Consider the following 17,743-nt stretch of genomic DNA (forward strand, 5'->3'; position numbering starts at 1 on the left):
CTGCTGGCAGGTGCCCCTCACTGCTGAGGGGTGGGGGCGCTGGGGGACATGAGTGGGACATGAGTGGGGGCCTGCTGGCAGGTGCCCCTCACTGCTGGGGGTGGGGGTGCTGGGGGACACGAGTGGGACATGAGTGGGGGCCTGCTGGAAGGTGCCCCTCACTGCTGGAGGGTGGGGGTGCAGGGGGACAAGAGTGGGACATGAGTGGGGGCCTGCTGGCAGGTGCCCCTCACTGCTGGGGGTGGGGGTGCAGGGGGACATGAGTGGGACATGAGTGGGGGCCTGCTGGCAGGTGCCCCTCACTGCTGGGGGGTGGGGGTGTAGGGGGACATGAGTGGGGGCCTGCTGGCAGGTGCCCCTCACTGCTGGGGGGAGGGGGTGCAGGGGGACATGAGTGGGGGCCTGCTGGCAGGTGCCCCTCACTGCTGGGGGGTGGGGTGCAGGGGGACATGAGTGGGGGCCTGCTGGAAGGTGCCCCTCTTTGCTGGGGGTAGAGGTGCTGGGGGACATGAGTGGGACATGAGTGGGGGCCTGATGGCAGGTGCCCCTCACTGCTGGGGAATGGGGGTGCAGGGGGACATGAGTGGGACATGAGTGGGGGCCTGCTGGCAGGTGCACCTCACTGCTTTGGGGTGGGGGTGCTGGGGGACATGAGTGGGGGCCTGCTGGCAGGTGCCCCTCACTGCTGGGGGATGGGGTTGCTGGGGGACATGAGTGGGGGCCTGCTGGCAGGTGCCCCTCACTGCTGGGGGGGTAGGGTGCAGGGGGACATGAGTGGGGGCCTGCTGGCAGGTGCCCCTCACTGCTGGGGGTGGGGGTGCAGGGGGACATGAGTGGGGGCCTGCTGGCAGGTGCCCCTCACTGCTGGGGGGTGGAGGTGCAAGGGGACATGAGTGGGGGTCTGCTGGCAGGTGCCCCTCACTGCTGGGGGGTGGGGGCATGGGAGGAAATGAGTGGGGGCCTGCTGGCAGGTGCCCCTCACTGCTGGCTGGTGGGGGTGCAGGGGGACATGAGTGGGACATGAGTGGGGGCCTGATGGCAGGTGCCCCTCACTGCTGGGGGGTGGTGGTGCAAGGGGACATGAGTGGGACATGAGTGGGGGCCTGCTGGCAGGTGCCACTCACTGCTGGGGGTGGGAGTGCTGGGGGGCATGAGTGGGGGCCTGCTGGCAGTTGCCCCTCACTGCTGGGGGTGGGGGTGCTGGGGGACATGAGTGGGGGCCTGCTGGCAGGTGCCCCTCACTGCTGGGGGGTGGGGGTGCTGGGGGACATGAGTAGGACATGAGTGGGGGCCTGCTGGCAGGTGCCCCTCACTGCTCGGGGGTGGGGGTGCAGGGGGACATGAGTGGGACATGAGTGGGGGCCTGCTGGCAGGTGCCCCTCACTGCTGGGGGTGGGGGTGCAGGGCGACATGAGTGGGACATGAGTGGGGGCCTGCTGGCAGGTGCCCCTCACTTCTGGGGGGTAGGGGTGCAGGGGGACATGAGTTGGGGCCTGCTGGCAGGTGCCCCTCACTGCTGGGGGTGGGGGTGCAGGGGGACATGGGTGGGGGCCTGCTGGCAGGTGCCCCTCACTGCTGGGGGATGGGGGTGCTGGCGGACATGAGTGGGGGCCTGCTGGCAGGTGCCCCTCACTGCTGGGGGTGGGGGTGCTGGGGGACACGAGTGGGACATGAGTGGGGGCCTGCTGGAAGGTGCCCCTCACTGCTGGAGGGTGGGGGTGCAGGGGGACAAGAGTGGGACATGAGTGGGGGCCTGCTGGCAGGTGCCCCTCACTGCTGGGGGTGGGGGTGCAGGGGGACATGAGTGGGACATGAGTGGGGGCCTGCTGGCAGGTGCCCCTCACTGCTGGGGGGTGGGGGTGTAGGGGGACATGAGTGGGGGCCTGCTGGCAGGTGCCCCTCACTGCTGGGGGGTGGGGGTGCTGGCAGACATGAGTGGGGGCCTGCTGGCAGGTGCCCCTCACTGCTGGGGGGTAGGGTGCAGGGGGACATGAGTGGGGGCCTGCTGGAAGGTGCCCCTCTTTGCTGGGGGTAGGGGTGCTGGGGGACATGAGTGGGACATGAGTGGGGGCCTGCTGGCAGGTGCCCCTCACTGCTGGGGAGTGGGGCTGCAGGGGGACATGAGTGGGGGCCTGCTGGCAGGTGCCCCTCACTGCTGTGGGGTGGGGGTGCTGGGGGACATGAGTGGGACATGAGTGGGGGCCTGCTGGCAGGTGCCCCTCACTGCTGGGGGATGGGGTGCTGGGGGACATGAGTGGGGGCCTGCTGGCAGGTGCCCCTCACTGCTGGGGGGGTGGGGTGCAGGGGGACATGAGTGGGACATGAGTGGGGGCCTGCTGGCAGGTGCCCCTCACTGCTGGGGGTGGGGGTGCTGGGGGACACGAGTGGGACATGAGTGGGGGCCTGCTGGAAGGTGCCCCTCACTGCTGGAGGGTGGGGGTGCAGGGGGACAAGAGTGGGACATGAGTGGGGGCCTGCTGGCAGGTGCCCCTCACTGCTGGGGGTGGGGGTGCAGGGGGACATGAGTGGGACATGAGTGGGGACCTGCTGGCAGGTGCCCCTCACTGCTGGGGGGTGGGGGTGTAGGGGGACATGAGTGGGGGCCTGCTGGCAGGTGCCCCTCACTGCTGGGGGGTGGGGGTGCTGGCAGACATGAGTGGGGGCCTGCTGGCAGGTGCCCCTCACTGCTGGGGGGTAGGGTGCAGGGGGACATGAGTGGGGGCCTGCTGGAAGGTGCCCCTCTTTGCTGGGGGTAGGGGTGCTGGGGGACATGAGTGGGACATGAGTGGGGGCCTGCTGGCAGGTGCCCCTCACTGCTGGGGAGTGGGGCTGCAGGGGGACATGAGTGGGACATGAGTGGGGGCCTGCTGGCAGGTGCCCCTCACTGCTGTGGGATGGGGTTGCTGGGGGACATGAGTGGGCCATGAGTGGGGGCCTGCTGGCAGGTGCCCCTCACTGCTGGGGGATGGGGTGCTGGGGGACATGAGTGGGGGCCTGCTGGCAGGTGCCCCTCACTGCTGGGGGGGTGGGGTGCAGGGGGACATGAGTGGGACATGAGTGGGGGCCTGCTGGCAGGTGCCCCTCACTGCTGGGGGGTGGGGGTGCAGGGGGACATGAGTGTGGGCCTGCTGGCAGGTGCCCCTCACTGCTGGGGGTGGGGTTGCTGGGAGACATGAGTGGGGGCCTGCTGGCAGTTGCCCCTCACTGCTGGGGGTGGTAGTGCAGGGGGACATGAGTGGGGGCCTGCTGGCAGGTGCCCCTCACTGCTGGGGGGTAGGGGTGCTGGGGGACATGAGTTGGACATGAGTGGGGGCCTGCTGGCAGGTGCCCCTCGCTGCTGGGGGGTGGGGTTGCAGGGGGACATGAGTGGGACATGAGTGGGGGCCTGCTGGCAGGTGTCCCTCACTGCTGGGGGGTGGGGGTGCAGGGGGACATGAGTGGGACATGAGTGGGGGCCTACTGGCAGGTGCCCCTCACTGCTGTGGGGTGGGGGTGCTGGGGGACATGAGTGGGGGCCTGCTGGCAGGTGCCCCTCACTGCTGGGGGTTGGGGGTGCTGGTGGACATGGGTTGGTGATCATATTGCTGTCATGATCTCTGCTTCCAAAAGGTCAGGGTTTTCCAAACTCCCTTGGAAGCAGATCCATAACCCAGGTTCCGAGTGCCAACCAGTCCCAATTGGGACCTTTTGGACCCAGTCCTGGCGCCAGTGGCACCAGGCTCATAAATATGCCCAGTCCCAGCGCTGGAAGCGCCGGGCTCATAATGCTTGGGTGAACTTACCTGCAGCAGACCATGCTGCTTACTTGCCTGCCAGTTGAGTCTCTGATCCTCTTCTGTTTGGAACTACTTTTCCTGTTTGGTGGGGCAGGAGCCACTCCCTAGATTCAGAACACTGGAACTCTTCTGGAAAGCAGGAACTCTTTTCTTAGGCGTGGCTGTGGAAGGAGACATCTAAGCACTACAGGAGGCTATTTAAACCACACCCGATGGATGAATCTTGCTTTGTGTTATTCTGCATCCTCAGCAGCAGAACGCTCATCGTGTCTTCTGCATCTGATCCTGGGCCTAAGGAAAAAGGCTTACCATTCTGAATCCAGTCTTCAGCAACACCTATAAAGACAAGAAAGAACAGGTTAGCATTACGGTCTTCAGTGACAGCTCTTCACTTACCTGGTCCATCGGCTGTCACCAACGCCTTGCGCTGCATTCCGGCATCTGAAAGACAAAGGCTTACCTACTCTTCGTGCGCTCCGGAGGTCTTCACACTGCATTCCGGCATCTGAAAGACAAAAGCTTACCAACTCTTCGCACGCTCCGGAGGCCTTCGGCGCTGCATCCCGCATCTGAAAGACAAAACAAGGTGCGTTTAAAGACATTGGGGAACTTTAATACTCACGTGCCATTACTCCTTTCCACATCTAACCCAGTGGGTATTCCGGCACCCTGCAGCCGCCCCGAACTTGTACCTGCAAAATAAAAAGACAGTTAGAGCGCATCGTGAAGCAGGCAACAAGCGCTTACTTACGTGCTTCCAGGCGCTTCTATTCATCACACAGGCTCCATCTTCAACTCACTTCAGCCCGCCATCCGCCATCACCGGAACCCTGCAAAACAAGAGACATCATTACTAAAGACTTTAAAGACATTAGAATTACTCGAAACTTACCGTTCGTGCAGTAAACGACGGACAGCAGTCCTCTGAAGTCAAGAGGCCTGCTCCCCTTATCCAGTGAAGAAACTGGTTACAGCACCCTGCCTAGAGGCAGATGGAGAGCACGGCGTTCACTTACCTAAGGTGAGAGCGTTAACCTTTGGGGTTCTACAGGAGAAGAGAAAGGGAAGAAGAGAGAGACATTCAATAACCCAGTTCATTAATCCCACATTTTCTATCTGCAGACATCTTACCCTTCGAGCCAGACATACAGTGCAAAGAGGTCCAGCCCAAAGAGCCAGCCGTGTGCTACACATCACCTTTGAAGATACGGTATACGCCCAGTCAAGACTGGCGCCTCTACGGGAATCAGGTGAGCGTTACAGAACGCAAAGCCTACCACAAAACTCCCGTCCAGGCGCTATGGAAACCTCGGATACCAACCAGCTAGCCCAGTTACTTGGGGAACTAAGGGCAGAAGTGCATGCAGCCCGTCAGGAAACGAACGCTCTAAGAAGGGAACTGATTATTTCCAAGGAGCGAACAGATGATCTCGCTAGACAATTGCTACAGTCACAAGCCAGACAGACCCCGTTACACGCATCTGGGGGAAATCTTCCTTCTACATCCTCTATGAATCCAGTGCAGATCAACCTACCTGGGAATGTACCTCTGGCTCCGCCCGAACGATTTTCTGGTGACCCAAAGAGGTTTGCAGTATTTATCAATCAGTGCCGGTTGCATTTCTTATGCCGGCCAGCAGCCTTTCCAACTGATCAAGCTAAAGTAGCTTTCGTGCTTTCGTACCTTAGTGGCAATGCGGCAGACTGGTCGATCCCTCTAGTAAATCAAGATGATCCGGTCCTCCATGATTTTCAAGCTTTTCAGCTCAGTATGGAAAAACTGTTCGCAAGACATTCACAGGGGCAGGCCTTGGACAATGAGCTTCTTTCGTTGCGACAAGGTAATCAAGACCTTTTGGCTTATATTGCGTCTTTCAACAGACTGATAGTGGAAACTCACTGGCCTGAGGACAAAAGGATTACGCTGTTTTATAGAGGTCTACGCGGAGAGCTCAAAGATGTGTTAGCCCAAGTAGTGAATCCCCCACAAGATTGTTCGGACTATATAGACTTAGTCGTTCAAATAGATCACAGACTGCAGAACAGGAAGGCCGATCGTTCCAAGTTTGATGCTCGAGTATTTTCCAAACCGCCAACTCCTTCCAAAGGAGTAGACTCCGGGGAACCCATGCAAAAAGGGGGTCTGAAAGGTCCTCTAACACAAAAGGAGCGGGAAAGGAGAAAACAGTTGCAATTATGCCTCTATTGCGGAAACTCAGGGCACTTTCTTCGAGACTGTCCGGTGAAACCTGCCAAGAAGGCAGTAGGAGCTGCAGTTACCAAAGTTACAAACTCTGAGCAGGGAAACGACCTCGCCCGACAAGAATAGAGGTCCTCTTGCCGAGCGTGAAAACCAGTTCCGTGACCTCGCATTTCGTGATACCTATGGTCCTCATTAGCCCTGATAATCCGGATCGATTACATGCAATTGAAGCTTACGTCGACAGCGGTGCCATCGGCAATTATGTGGATCATGAAATGGTTTTGAGGATGAATCTAACTCTTTGTCCCAAGGCTGTAAAGGACGTCATTACTACGGTGGATGGTACGGAGATAGCCTCCGGGCCAGTAACGCATACCACTCAAGAAGTGACGCTAGTAAGTCAAGATGGACACCATGAGAAGATCGTGTTCGATGTGATCAAGGCCCCTCAGTTTCAGATTATTCTAGGAATACCTTGGTTAGAGAAACACAATCCTCTGATCGATTGGCGAGCAAGAACGGTCCAGTTTCCAGAATGTGTCTCTACTTGTCACCCTCCACCTGGTGTTGCACTGGCAGCAATTTCTTCAGAGACTCCCCAGTTATCTCCCGAATACCTAGAATACCAAGATGTTTTCCGGAAGGATCAGGCTAACTCTCTACCTCCTCATAGGTCTTATGACTGCCAGATCGACCTGATACCTGGATCTACTCCTCCTTGTAGTAGAATTTATGCCCTCACCGAGCCTGAGAACCTTCACCTTCGACAATACCTGGATCAATACCTGGCAAATGGGTTTATTCGTCCTTCCAAGTCCCCTGCTTCTTCAGCTTTGTTCTTCGTTCCAAAAAAGGAAGGAGACCTTAGAACTTGTATAGATTATCGCTCCCTGAACCAGATCACCGTTAAGAATAGATATCCGTTACCTTTGATCCCTGAACTCCTGGACCAAGTCAGAAAAGCATGCATATATACAAAGCTGGATCTTAGAGGAGCTTACCACTTGGTACGAGTAAAAGAGGGCGATGAATGGAAGACGGCCTTCCGCACCAAGTATGGGCTATTTGAATATCAGGTCATGCCCTTCAGACTTTGTAATGCCCCGGCCGCCTTTCAATATTTTATGAACGATGTCCTCAGAGAGCTCATAGATGTGTGTGTTGTTGTTTACATTGACGACATCCTCGTTTATTCTTCATCGGAATCTGAACATCGGAAACACGTGAAAATGGTCCTCGAAAGATTGCGTCAACACAAACTTTTCGCTAAGTTGGAAAAATGTGTTTTCAACGTGACTGAAGTTGAATTCTTGGGATTCATATTATCACCTGGCGGAGTGCGTATGGATTCAAAGAAGGTCGATGCAGTTCTCAAATGGCCATCACCATCCTCCGTAAAAGGTGTGCAAAGCATGTTAGGCTTCGCTAACTTTTACCGCAGGTTTATCCCCGAATTCTCTCGAATAGTCCAGCCCATCATTGCCTTGTTAAAGAAAAACAAACGTTTTGAATGGTCTACCGAGGCGGAACAAGCTTTCCAGGATTTGAAGACTAAATTTATCTCTGCACCAATCTTAAAACACCCTCGCCCCGAACTCCCCTACATCGTGGAAACTGATGCTTCAAGCCTTGCCATGGGGGCAGTTCTATCACAAAAGGACCCGGTAACCAATCAGTTGCATCCCGTGGCATTTTGGTCCCGCAAATTCTCGCCTCCTGAAATCAATTACACGATTACTGACAAGGAACTTCTGGCTATCAAGTCTGCCTTTAAGGCTTGGCAGCATTATCTGCTGGGGGCCCGACACACCGTTACTGTGATTACGGATCACCGAAACCTGCAATATTTGAAAACCGCAAAAGCCCAATCCTCTAGACAACTCCGTTGGGCATTATTCTTTGCCGAGTTTGACTTCATAATTACCTATCGACCTGGTACAAAAAACGGTAAAGCTGATGCCCTTTCTCGGATGGGAGTGGAAGAACACTTGATCAACCCTAAACCTGTACCAATCATTCCCGAACAAAGAATTCTGGGTGTAATCGCCACAGAATCCATAGAGGAAGTTAAGGATAAAGCCAGGCAACTTGTAACTCCAGCAGACATACAGAATTGGCATCTGCAGGGAAAGGACTTTGCAGTAAAGGACAACTTATTGTATTTCCAAGAACGATTATACCTACCCAGCACAGATTTACAGAAAAAAGTAATCTCTTGTTATCACGATTCTTTAATGGAAGGACATCCCGGTATAGCCAAGACCTCAGAAAAGATCAAGCGCTACTTCTGGTGGCCGTCTTGGAAAAAAGATATCAGAGACTTTATAATGTCCTGTGGAGTATGCGCCCAAAACAAGAGTCAAAAGGAAAGACCAGAAGGCCTCTTACGCCCTATTGACATCCCACCTCGCCCTTGGCATACGCTTTCTATGGACTTCATCACCGATCTACCTCCATGCTCCGGATACAATACGATTCTAGTAATCGTGGACTTATTCTCCAAGATGGCGCATTTCATTCCGCTCAAAGGCTTGCCAACAGCAGCAACTCTGGCCCGAGAATTTCTCGAAAACATCGTCCGACTACACGGTTTTCCTTCGGTTCTAATTTCGGATCGAGGTAGTCAATTTATTTCTCATTTTTGGCGAAGTTGCTGTCGGTCGGCTCAAATTGATGTGAGACTATCGACCAGTCACCACCCTCAGACCGACGGACAAACCGAGAGGACCAATCAAACTCTGGAACAGTATTTACGCTGCATGCTGCAACAAACTGAAAAAACTTGGAAAGACATCCTTTGGATAGCCGAATATGCCTACAATAACTCTGTCCATTCGGGAACTGGGAAAACCCCGTTTTTTCTTTTGTACGGCAGTCACCCTCGAACCTCGGAGTTGGATCCCCTCCAAGATCTTGAAACACCAGCAGTAGACTACCTGCACTCTACAATCACCCAAGCATTTAAGGAAGCTGTTTCTCACCTTCAAAGGGCTAAAGAAAAAATACAAGAAAGGAGCAGATCAACATCGGAAGGAAGCCCCTCAATATCAAGTAGGGGATCAAGTCTGGTTATCCACCAAATATCTACCACTAAAAGGGCCACGCACATTCAACCCAAGATACCTTGGTCCCTATTCCATCACTACCATAGTAAACCCAGTAGCGGTCAAGTTGGACTTGCCCCCGCACATGAAGATACATCCGGTCTTCCACGTCTCTCTATTAAAACCCGTGCAACCTCAAAACCGACTAACCAAATCTCCAAAACCTATCCTAGTTGATGGAGAACTCGAGTTTGAAGTCAAAAGCATTCTGGACTCCAAGATCTCCAAATCTAAACTATTCTACCTAATTGACTGGAAAGGCTACGGCCCCCAAGAGAGATCCTGGGGACCTGCTGAATATGTCCATGCTCCTCGCCTAATCAAAAGATTTCACCGAACATTTCCTGACAAGCCAAAACCCCCGGAGAAGCCCGGTTTGGGAGGGGCCTTGAGGGGGGGTACTGTCATGATCTCTGCTTCCAAAAGGTCAGGGTTTTCCCAACTCCCTTGGAAGCAGATCCATAACACAGGTTCCGAGTGCCAACCAGTCCCAATTGGGACCTTTTGGACCCAGTCCTGGCGCCAGTGGCACCAGGCTCATAAATATGCCCAGTCCCAGCGCTGGAAGCGCCGGGCTCATAATGCTTGGGTGGACTTACCTGCAGCAGACCATGCTGCTTACTTGCCTGCCAGTTGAGTCTCTGATCCTCTTCTGTTTGGAACTACTTTTCCTGTTGGGTGGGGCAGGAGCCACTCCCTAGATTCAGAACACTGGAACTCTTCTGGAAAGCAGGAACTCTTTTCTTAGGCGTGGCTGTGGAAGGAGACACCTAAGCACTACAGGAGGCTATTTAAACCAAACCCGATGGATGAATCTTGCTTTGCGTTATTCTGCATCCTCAGCAGCAGAACGCTCATCGTGTCTTCTGCATCTGATCCTGGGCCTAAGGAAAAAGGCTAACCATTCTGAATCCAGTCTTCAGCAACTCCTATAAAGACAAGAAAGAACAGGTTAGCATTACGGTCTTCAGTGACAGCTCTTCACTTACCTGGTCCATCGGCTGTCACCAACGCCTTGCGCTGCATTCCGGCATCTGAAAGACAAAGGCTTACCTACTCTTCGTGCGCTCCGGAGGTCTTCACACTGCATTCCGGCATCTGAAAGACAAAAGCTTACCAACTCTTCGCACGCTCCGGAGGCCTTCGGCGCTGCATCCCGCATCTGAAAGACAAAACAAGGTGCGTTTAAAGACATTGGGGAACTTTAATACTCACGTGCCATTACTCCTTTCCACATCTAACCCAGTGGGTATTCCGGCACCCTGCAGCCGCCCCGAACTTGTACCTGCAAAATAAAAAGACAGTTAGAGCGCATCGTGAAGCAGGCAACAAGCGCTTACTTACGTGCTTCCAGGCGCTTCTATTCATCACACGGGCTCCATCTTCAACTCACTTCAGCCCGCCATCCGCCATCGCCGGAACCCTGCAAAACAAGAGACATCATTACTAAAGACTTTAAAGACATTAGAATTACTCGAAACTTACCGTTCGTGCAGTAAACGACGGACAGCAGTCCTCTGAAGTCAAGAGGCCTGCTCCCCTTATCCAGTGAAGAAACTGGTTACACCACCCTGCCTCGAGGCAGATGGAGAGCACGGCGTTCACTTACCTAAGGTGAGAGCGTTAACCTTTGGGGTTCTACAGGAGAAGAGAAAGGGAAGAAGAGAGAGACATTCAATAACCCAGTTCATTAATCCCACATTTTCTATCTGCAGACATCTTACCCTTCGAGCCAGACATACAGTGCACAGAGGTCCAGCCCAAAGAGCCAGCCGTGTGTTACACATCACCTTTGAAGATACGGTATACGCCCAGTCAAGACCGGCGCCTCTACGGGAATCAGGTGAGCGTTACAATTGCAAGGTGGCATGTGGCTTGGCTGGGGGGCATGCCCATGGTGGATGGGCTGCCTGCGGGACATGGCCAGGGGTGCAGGGTAGTCCCCTGTGGTGTGGGCTGCCTGCAGGGGCCATGGAGGGGGTAGAGGGGACACCTGGGAGGACCCACATTGCCAATTCACGTGTGGGACTCCCCGCGCACCCCACTGGATACACGTACCCCGCTCTGACAGTGAAATCGCGTGTGAAACTTCACGCGCACCCCCGGAATACACGTACCCCGCTCTGACAGCGAAATCGCGTGTAAAACTTCTGACAGCGAAATCGCGTGTGAAACTTCACGCGAACCCCAGTAATACACGTAACCCGCTTGCACAGGGCCAATCGCGTGTGAAACTTCCCGCGAACCCCAGTAATACACGTAACCCGCTCGGACAGGGCCAATCGTTTGTGAAATTTCCCGCGAACCCCAGTAATACACGTAACCCGCTCGCACAGGGCCAATTGCGTGAGAAACTTCCCACGAACCCCAGTAATACATGTAACCCGCTCGCACAGGGCCAATAGCGTGTGAAACTTCCCGTGAACCCCAGTAATACACGTAATCCGCTCGCACAGGGCCAATCACGTGTGAAACTGCCTGCGAAGCCCATAATACACGTAACCCGTTCGCACAGGGCCAATCGCGTGTGAAACTTCCCGCGAACCCCAGTAATACACGTAACCCACTCGCACAGGGCCAATCGCGTGGAAACTTCCCGCAAACCCCAGTAATACACGTAACCCGCTCGCACAGGGCCAATCGCATGTGAAACTTCCCGTGAACCCCAGTAATACACGTAACCCACTCGCACAGGGCCAATCACGTGTGTAACTTCCCGCAAACCCCCGTTATACACGTACCCCGCTCGCACAGGGCCAATCGCCAGGGTGTACATTTATTCGGAGGGGTACGCGGGGAGTTTTACAGGCGTTTTTGTGGTTGGGGGCCTGTGCGCCATGTACGGGATTTGTGTGCTGTGCATGGAACATGGGGAGGGGTTGGGGTGTAACTGGCGCTGCTGCAGGGTCGCTGCGCCACTCTGCGCCACGGCTGGTTTTGCATATTGAAATCCATGAATACGCTGTGCGCGGAAATGGATTTTAGCACACGCGGCTGGCGCAGACTGTCGCACGCACACACTGTGCGCCAGCCGCGTGCGACCCTGTTAATGTCACTGGCTTATCACAAGTCCATGAAAGTGATTCAGTTCATAGCTAATGTTAATATATCACGTGTTATTAAAAAAAAAAGGCCTCGCTCATGGTTTAATGAGTATAAAGTTGCTCCATATATGAGGGCCATCCATGTATTTCACACCACACAGTTATCCGCCACTCGGCTTACTCGTGGCAACTTATTGGAATGTCACTTCCCACGGTGCCTCTGAGTATCCAAGACTGGTGATGCTTCTTGCAGTGCCCTCTCTTGAAGTCACTTATGCTGGTGTCAACCCACATGCAAATCAGGACGTTTGCATATATTTTGCCCCACAGGGCCGTAGAGAGCTCTAACAGGGGAGTGCCCTGCAATTAAAAAGGTCCAACAGCTTTTTTGTTTGGTCTATTTATGTGTTAAACTGCAATCTGGCACTAATATTAACCGAAAAAGTGGATGGGAGTCGCATAATATGGAACGGCGTGCACTGCAGGCCCTTCTAATGCTCAACCACATCTAAAGTGCCCTGCAAAACCATTTTGTAAAATGGTTCCCCCTAGCAGCGTGGCAGGCTGTTTCCAGCGCCTGCATTCCCCACCGCCCAGCCTTCTGGACGCTTTCATTTTACTAATTCTGTTTACAACTTCAAATAATAAAATGTTTGCTGATCCCTTGACACAAGAAGTGGGAGCCCGAGTCCAGGTAAGTGTGGCGCGTGCCACGTTTATTTCCACAAATACAGCCAGGCCTGCAAGTCAGGCTGCAGAGCTCTCCACCAGAGCCAAAGCCGCCTCTGTCTTCACCCTCGCCATCGTCCTCCCAACCATTCTCTGTCCTCACGCTGACCACATAATACCCGTGACCAGCGTAAGCACCAAGAAGGGACTGGTGCTTCCGGGAAGCGGGGCTCTCCCTGGTACGTCCAAACGCCACAAAATGCACACCACCCTTACCTCAAGCCTTCGTTAGTGTCATGCCAAATCACTGCACACGATGTAAACACTGACTTACCCTTACACTCAAGGTCGGAATGGGGCATAAAATGGTCTCGGGGGAAAAGTGGCCCACAGTTGCAAATGGCAGCTCATTCCTTTTGTGACAGACTGTTTGAGAAGAACCCAAGGGGGAGGTTTTTGATCAAATGTGATACAAATTGTGTATTTTAAAGAATATTTATTCAGTAACATTGGTCAAAACTACTGTTGCTTTCTCTGGCAGCTGCATCTCTCTGTTCACAGAGCTCCGTGTCCAAGCTGCTGCTGCCACTGTGCTTGTGCTGACCGACCGAAGAAGAAGACTCTTCTTCTAAAGATAACCTTCTGAGTCTTTCGAAGTATGGATGAAATAAGCAGGTGTCTTACTACCACCATAAAGGTGTATAGGGTTTTCCTTCAATGAAATCGCTGTTTAATCTACATTGATTCTCCTTTGTTCGTTCAAGGATTGAATAAGGTGGAGCGGAGTTGGTGAGGAGAGTTGAATCTGCAGGAGTCACAGTCTCCCTCCTCTGTCTACTACTGTGGGAGGACTCAAAAACCCCCACTCAGAGCGGAGCGGTGAGTGGAGTTGGTGAGGAGAGTTGAGTCTGCAGGAGTCACAGTCTCTCTCCTCTGTCTACTACTGTGGGAGGACTCAAAAAACCCCACTCAGAGCAGAGCGGTGAGCGGAGTTGGTGAGGAGAGTTGAGTCTGCAGGAGTCACAGTCTCTCTCCTCTGTCTACTACTGTGGGAGGACTCAAAAACCCCCACTGAGAGCAGAGCAGTGAGCGGAGTTGGTGAGGAGAGTTGAGTCTGCAGGAGTCCGCGGGAGTCAGCGGGTGAAATGGACCCGACTCAGAAATCCTCAAGGCTCTCATGCCACCAAGATCGAAAAGGTGCCAGAAATGAGCGACTTGAAGAAACAGTCGCAGAATCAGACGCGGTCCAAGACTGGCGTCGTCTAAGGAGCGATAAAACACCAGTTAAGCGGCTGAAGGCAAAGATTTTCACCAGTGAAGAAGCAGTTTATGAAATGTGCAAAGAATCCCAAGCTCTCAGGTTGCAGTAAAACAACATGATGAGCATGGAGGACGCATTAAATGCTTCAGCCCTGTTAGATCAAACTCAAGGCGAAGATACACAAGACACGCAAATGGAACTAAGCGCCAAGGAAAACGACTTACCCAATCACGAGGCATGCAGCGCCCCGTATACCGCCGGTTTGGCGAGTGGGTCTCCGGCAGGGGCGGTCGAGGGGTGGCCACTGACGGACCCTCTGCGGGAGCGCTGCAGGGCTGAGGCGCGGGAGTCAAGAAGCGAAGTGGAGTCAGCAACGAAACTCCTCGCCGGCACTCCGGGCTCGTCTGAACTGGATACAAACAGAGGTAGCCCGATGCAGAAGGAGACGCGGAAGGAGAGCGAAGAGAGGCCCGACCACGAGAGAAGCCGAAGTGTGTCAAGCAGCCCCAAAGGACGTGAAGGAGCAGACTCGGCAACAAAAACATCAAAGAGCCCGAAAACAGGATGCGAAAGCGCAGCCGTGGACGGGGAGAAAGCAGCCCAAGAAAAGGATGGCAGAAACCGGAAGGAAGGTGTCCGAGGGAAGGAAACTACAACGTCGGTTCAGGCGATGGTACACAGGGAGACAGAGCCAGTAGAGGAGTCAGGTAGAAAAGCAAGAGCCGAACAGCATGAACTAAACCCAAAAGGCAGTAACCCGAACCAGGTCACGAAGAAGATGGTTACCATACAGGACAGTGAAGAGAGTGGAAACGAAAATGATATGAGGGAAAGTGAAAATTTAATATCAGATACTGATTCGGACTCAGAGAAAATGGCGTCTTTGCTAAAAACAAAAAAAAAGAAAAGACATCAGCAACATAACGAACCAAAGGAAAAACCAAGAAAAGATTAGTCAACTGAAATCAGTAAAAAACAAACAAGAGAATGGTGGCTCAAAACCAGTAAAAGGGAAAGTGGCAGCAGTGAATAGGAGCTTGAAATCACAGAAAAGAAACGAATTACTGCCGAAAGGACTGCCACCTCCAACGCTGTCAGGAACATTAAAAGCATTCTTTTTAAACCATCAGAAACGAAAAGTAGACTCGGATAATGAACTATCGGATGCAGAAATCCTAGAAGCAGTTCAAGAGAGCATCCCTGTAAACAAACACCGGAGAACGAACACGGAAGGGGACCAAGAAGGTAACAAAGGCCCCCAGGAAGCGGGTCTTGCACAGATCCTATTGGAAAAAAGAAATGTGGCAAAAGCGATCCGACTGCAAAGAGAGGAAAGAGAAGAAAGTCGGAGGCGGAGCTCCTTGAAAGAACAACATGACGTGGCCACACAAGGGCTTAGCAGCCCACAGAGGTATGAAGAAGTCTTACAAAGGCAAGAGCAGGCAAGGGCAAAGTGTCTCCCAAAGCTGCAGAACGTGTCACTAATCCCCCAAGAGAAAACACCACAAGAAGGAATTGGCCAGCCAAAACAGATGAGGCAATCACAAGACACCTGCCAAAACGCCCCTCGAAGTGCCCCGGTGAAAGAGAGAGAGCAGTACGATATGAACCAATGGATTGATGGCCACAAAGGACTGCCCATGCGAACAATGTCAGAAGGGGAACTGCAAGGCACCCGGTCGAGCAACAGTTTGTTCATAGAAGCATTGTCAACTCCGGGCAAAGCAGGGAGCACGCCGAAATCACCAAAAAACAGAAGGTTAAGCGACATAGCCACACTATCACAAAAAGAGTAATCTGGGAAAAAATCTGATCTGTTAATCATCATGTCTGCCATTACGATTGAACTAGCCCCATTCTGCAAATTGTATGAGGCATTAAAAGACGGCATACAAGACAATACATCGATCTTGGCAACTATGTCCTCAAAAATGACACACATAGAAGGTTACATTACAGCATTAGAAGAAAGGAACAACCAACACCAGAAAGGGTGGGAAAAAGAAGTAGAGGAGCTGAAAAAGCAAGTTGTGCTTCTACAAACAGAGAAAGCGAAGGAGGCAGGGAGACATAAAAACAACCAGGCCGGAAGCCTGACGGGAGAATGTCGGGAAAAATCAGAGGCAAGTCAAGAGATAAAGGAAACGAGTGGAGATCGAGTGAAACCCGCCCACCTATACCCAATCAAGTCGGGCTTGCTAAACCAGCCAACGAGTAAACCCTCAGTGGTACTAAAAATCTCTAAGAAAGATTTGCCGCAGAAGTCTACATCAGGGGTGAAGGGGTGTCAGCAGGAATCAACTAGGTCAAAGGAAAAAAAAGCAAAGAAAAATAAGGATATGCAAGAAAATACACTGAGACCTAGAAACAGGGAGAAGAGGAGGAGTTCTCCGAGATCTGTAGAAGACTTCATGAGTGACACAAACTTGATGAATCTCTCCCAACATTGGGAGACGGTCTCCATTAGCTCAGAGAACGAGGAGTGCATAGAGCAACAAACAAATGAAAAAAAATCACAAGATCCAGAATCAAATCGCATAGAAAAGTAAAAAATGCAAAAAAGACCAGAAAATCAAGATGGAAATGAAATCCTAGAGATCGTATCGGCCAAGGATCATAAAAAGACGAGACTGAGGAGTGAGGCGGACACGAATCCGAGTGGGAAAGGAGCAAATGGGCAGGTTACGCCTCAGCGAACAGACGTCCCCAAAATTGCAGAAGAGCACCGAAGCAAAAAAACTATAAGCGCAGAACATGTGGAACGCATATTCAAAGTGGAACAAATAGACTCAAAAGCAGGGTATATGAACCTTAATAGGAAAACGATCCTGAAGATAATGAGTAAAACAAATTCGTTGAAAAGCATAAAAACAACATACATTAAGCTAGTGGAACCTTACCACAGAGGAAAGATTGCAAAGGCTTATGTTCACGTTAAGCCCTTAAGACTGCAGCCTACGGACGACAGCACAGTGAGAGAAATGGAGAAAAAGGGGTTTTGGTTGACTGAAATAAAACGAGAAACTCTAAGGGAGAAAAAAGGATACTCCCACAACGAGCAGGTTGAAAGGCAATATCATTATACATCGAGAACAGAAGAACGATATCGAGACAACAGGATCGGTAAAGGGCAGGATGAAAAAACATATGGGCGAGAAAGGGAGTATGCTCGACCAGATGACAAAAACCCTCGCCAAAATTGGTCAAGCTATGAGAAGAAAAGCAACAATAGGCAAGTAAGGAGTGAACGACAGGAAACTGTCACGGAGAAACACAAGTCTCGTTCAGTAGGGGAAGACTGTCATAAACATCGGCAGTACACGCCAGAGCGTAACGCAAGCAGGCATCAAATCGAGAGGGGTCCCAACGCAGTTCAAACATAAAAAATGAATATTACTTCAGGCAGGGGCCCATGGGCATGGTTAAAATCAACATTGAATCTCAACACAGAAAACTAGCAATTAATAACGACCCAGAGATCCACAAACAGTGAACATACCAATTTAGGACACGAAGGATGTAAGCAAAGTTTTGTCATGGGATCGTGGAACACTAGGGATCACGTCCACCTTACCAGACCTGGCGATGTCGATTTAGGTGTACTGGACATCATATGCCTACAAGAGACCTGGCTTCAAGACAAACCGAGTATAGACGGGTTTGTAGTAGAAACATCGCCGGAATGC

At 52.6% G+C, this 17,743-nt stretch overlaps 1 protein-coding gene across 1 annotated transcript; it reads left to right on the forward strand.

Moving 5' to 3' along the window:
• Window positions 1-14,181: 14,181 nt before the first annotated feature.
• LOC138498287 (protein FAM133B-like) lies at window positions 14,182-15,012 on the forward strand. Its single transcript, XM_069622117.1, has one exon. It carries the CDS (start codon window positions 14,182-14,184, stop codon window positions 15,010-15,012), a length of 831 nt encoding a protein of 276 aa, XP_069478218.1.
• Window positions 15,013-17,743: the final 2,731 nt, after the last annotated feature.

The sequence above is a fragment of the Ambystoma mexicanum genome, chromosome 5q (assembly GCF_040938575.1).
Source record: "Ambystoma mexicanum isolate Mex_15411 chromosome 5q, UKY_AmexF1_1, whole genome shotgun sequence".
NCBI classification, from domain to species: domain Eukaryota; kingdom Metazoa; phylum Chordata; class Amphibia; order Caudata; family Ambystomatidae; genus Ambystoma; species Ambystoma mexicanum.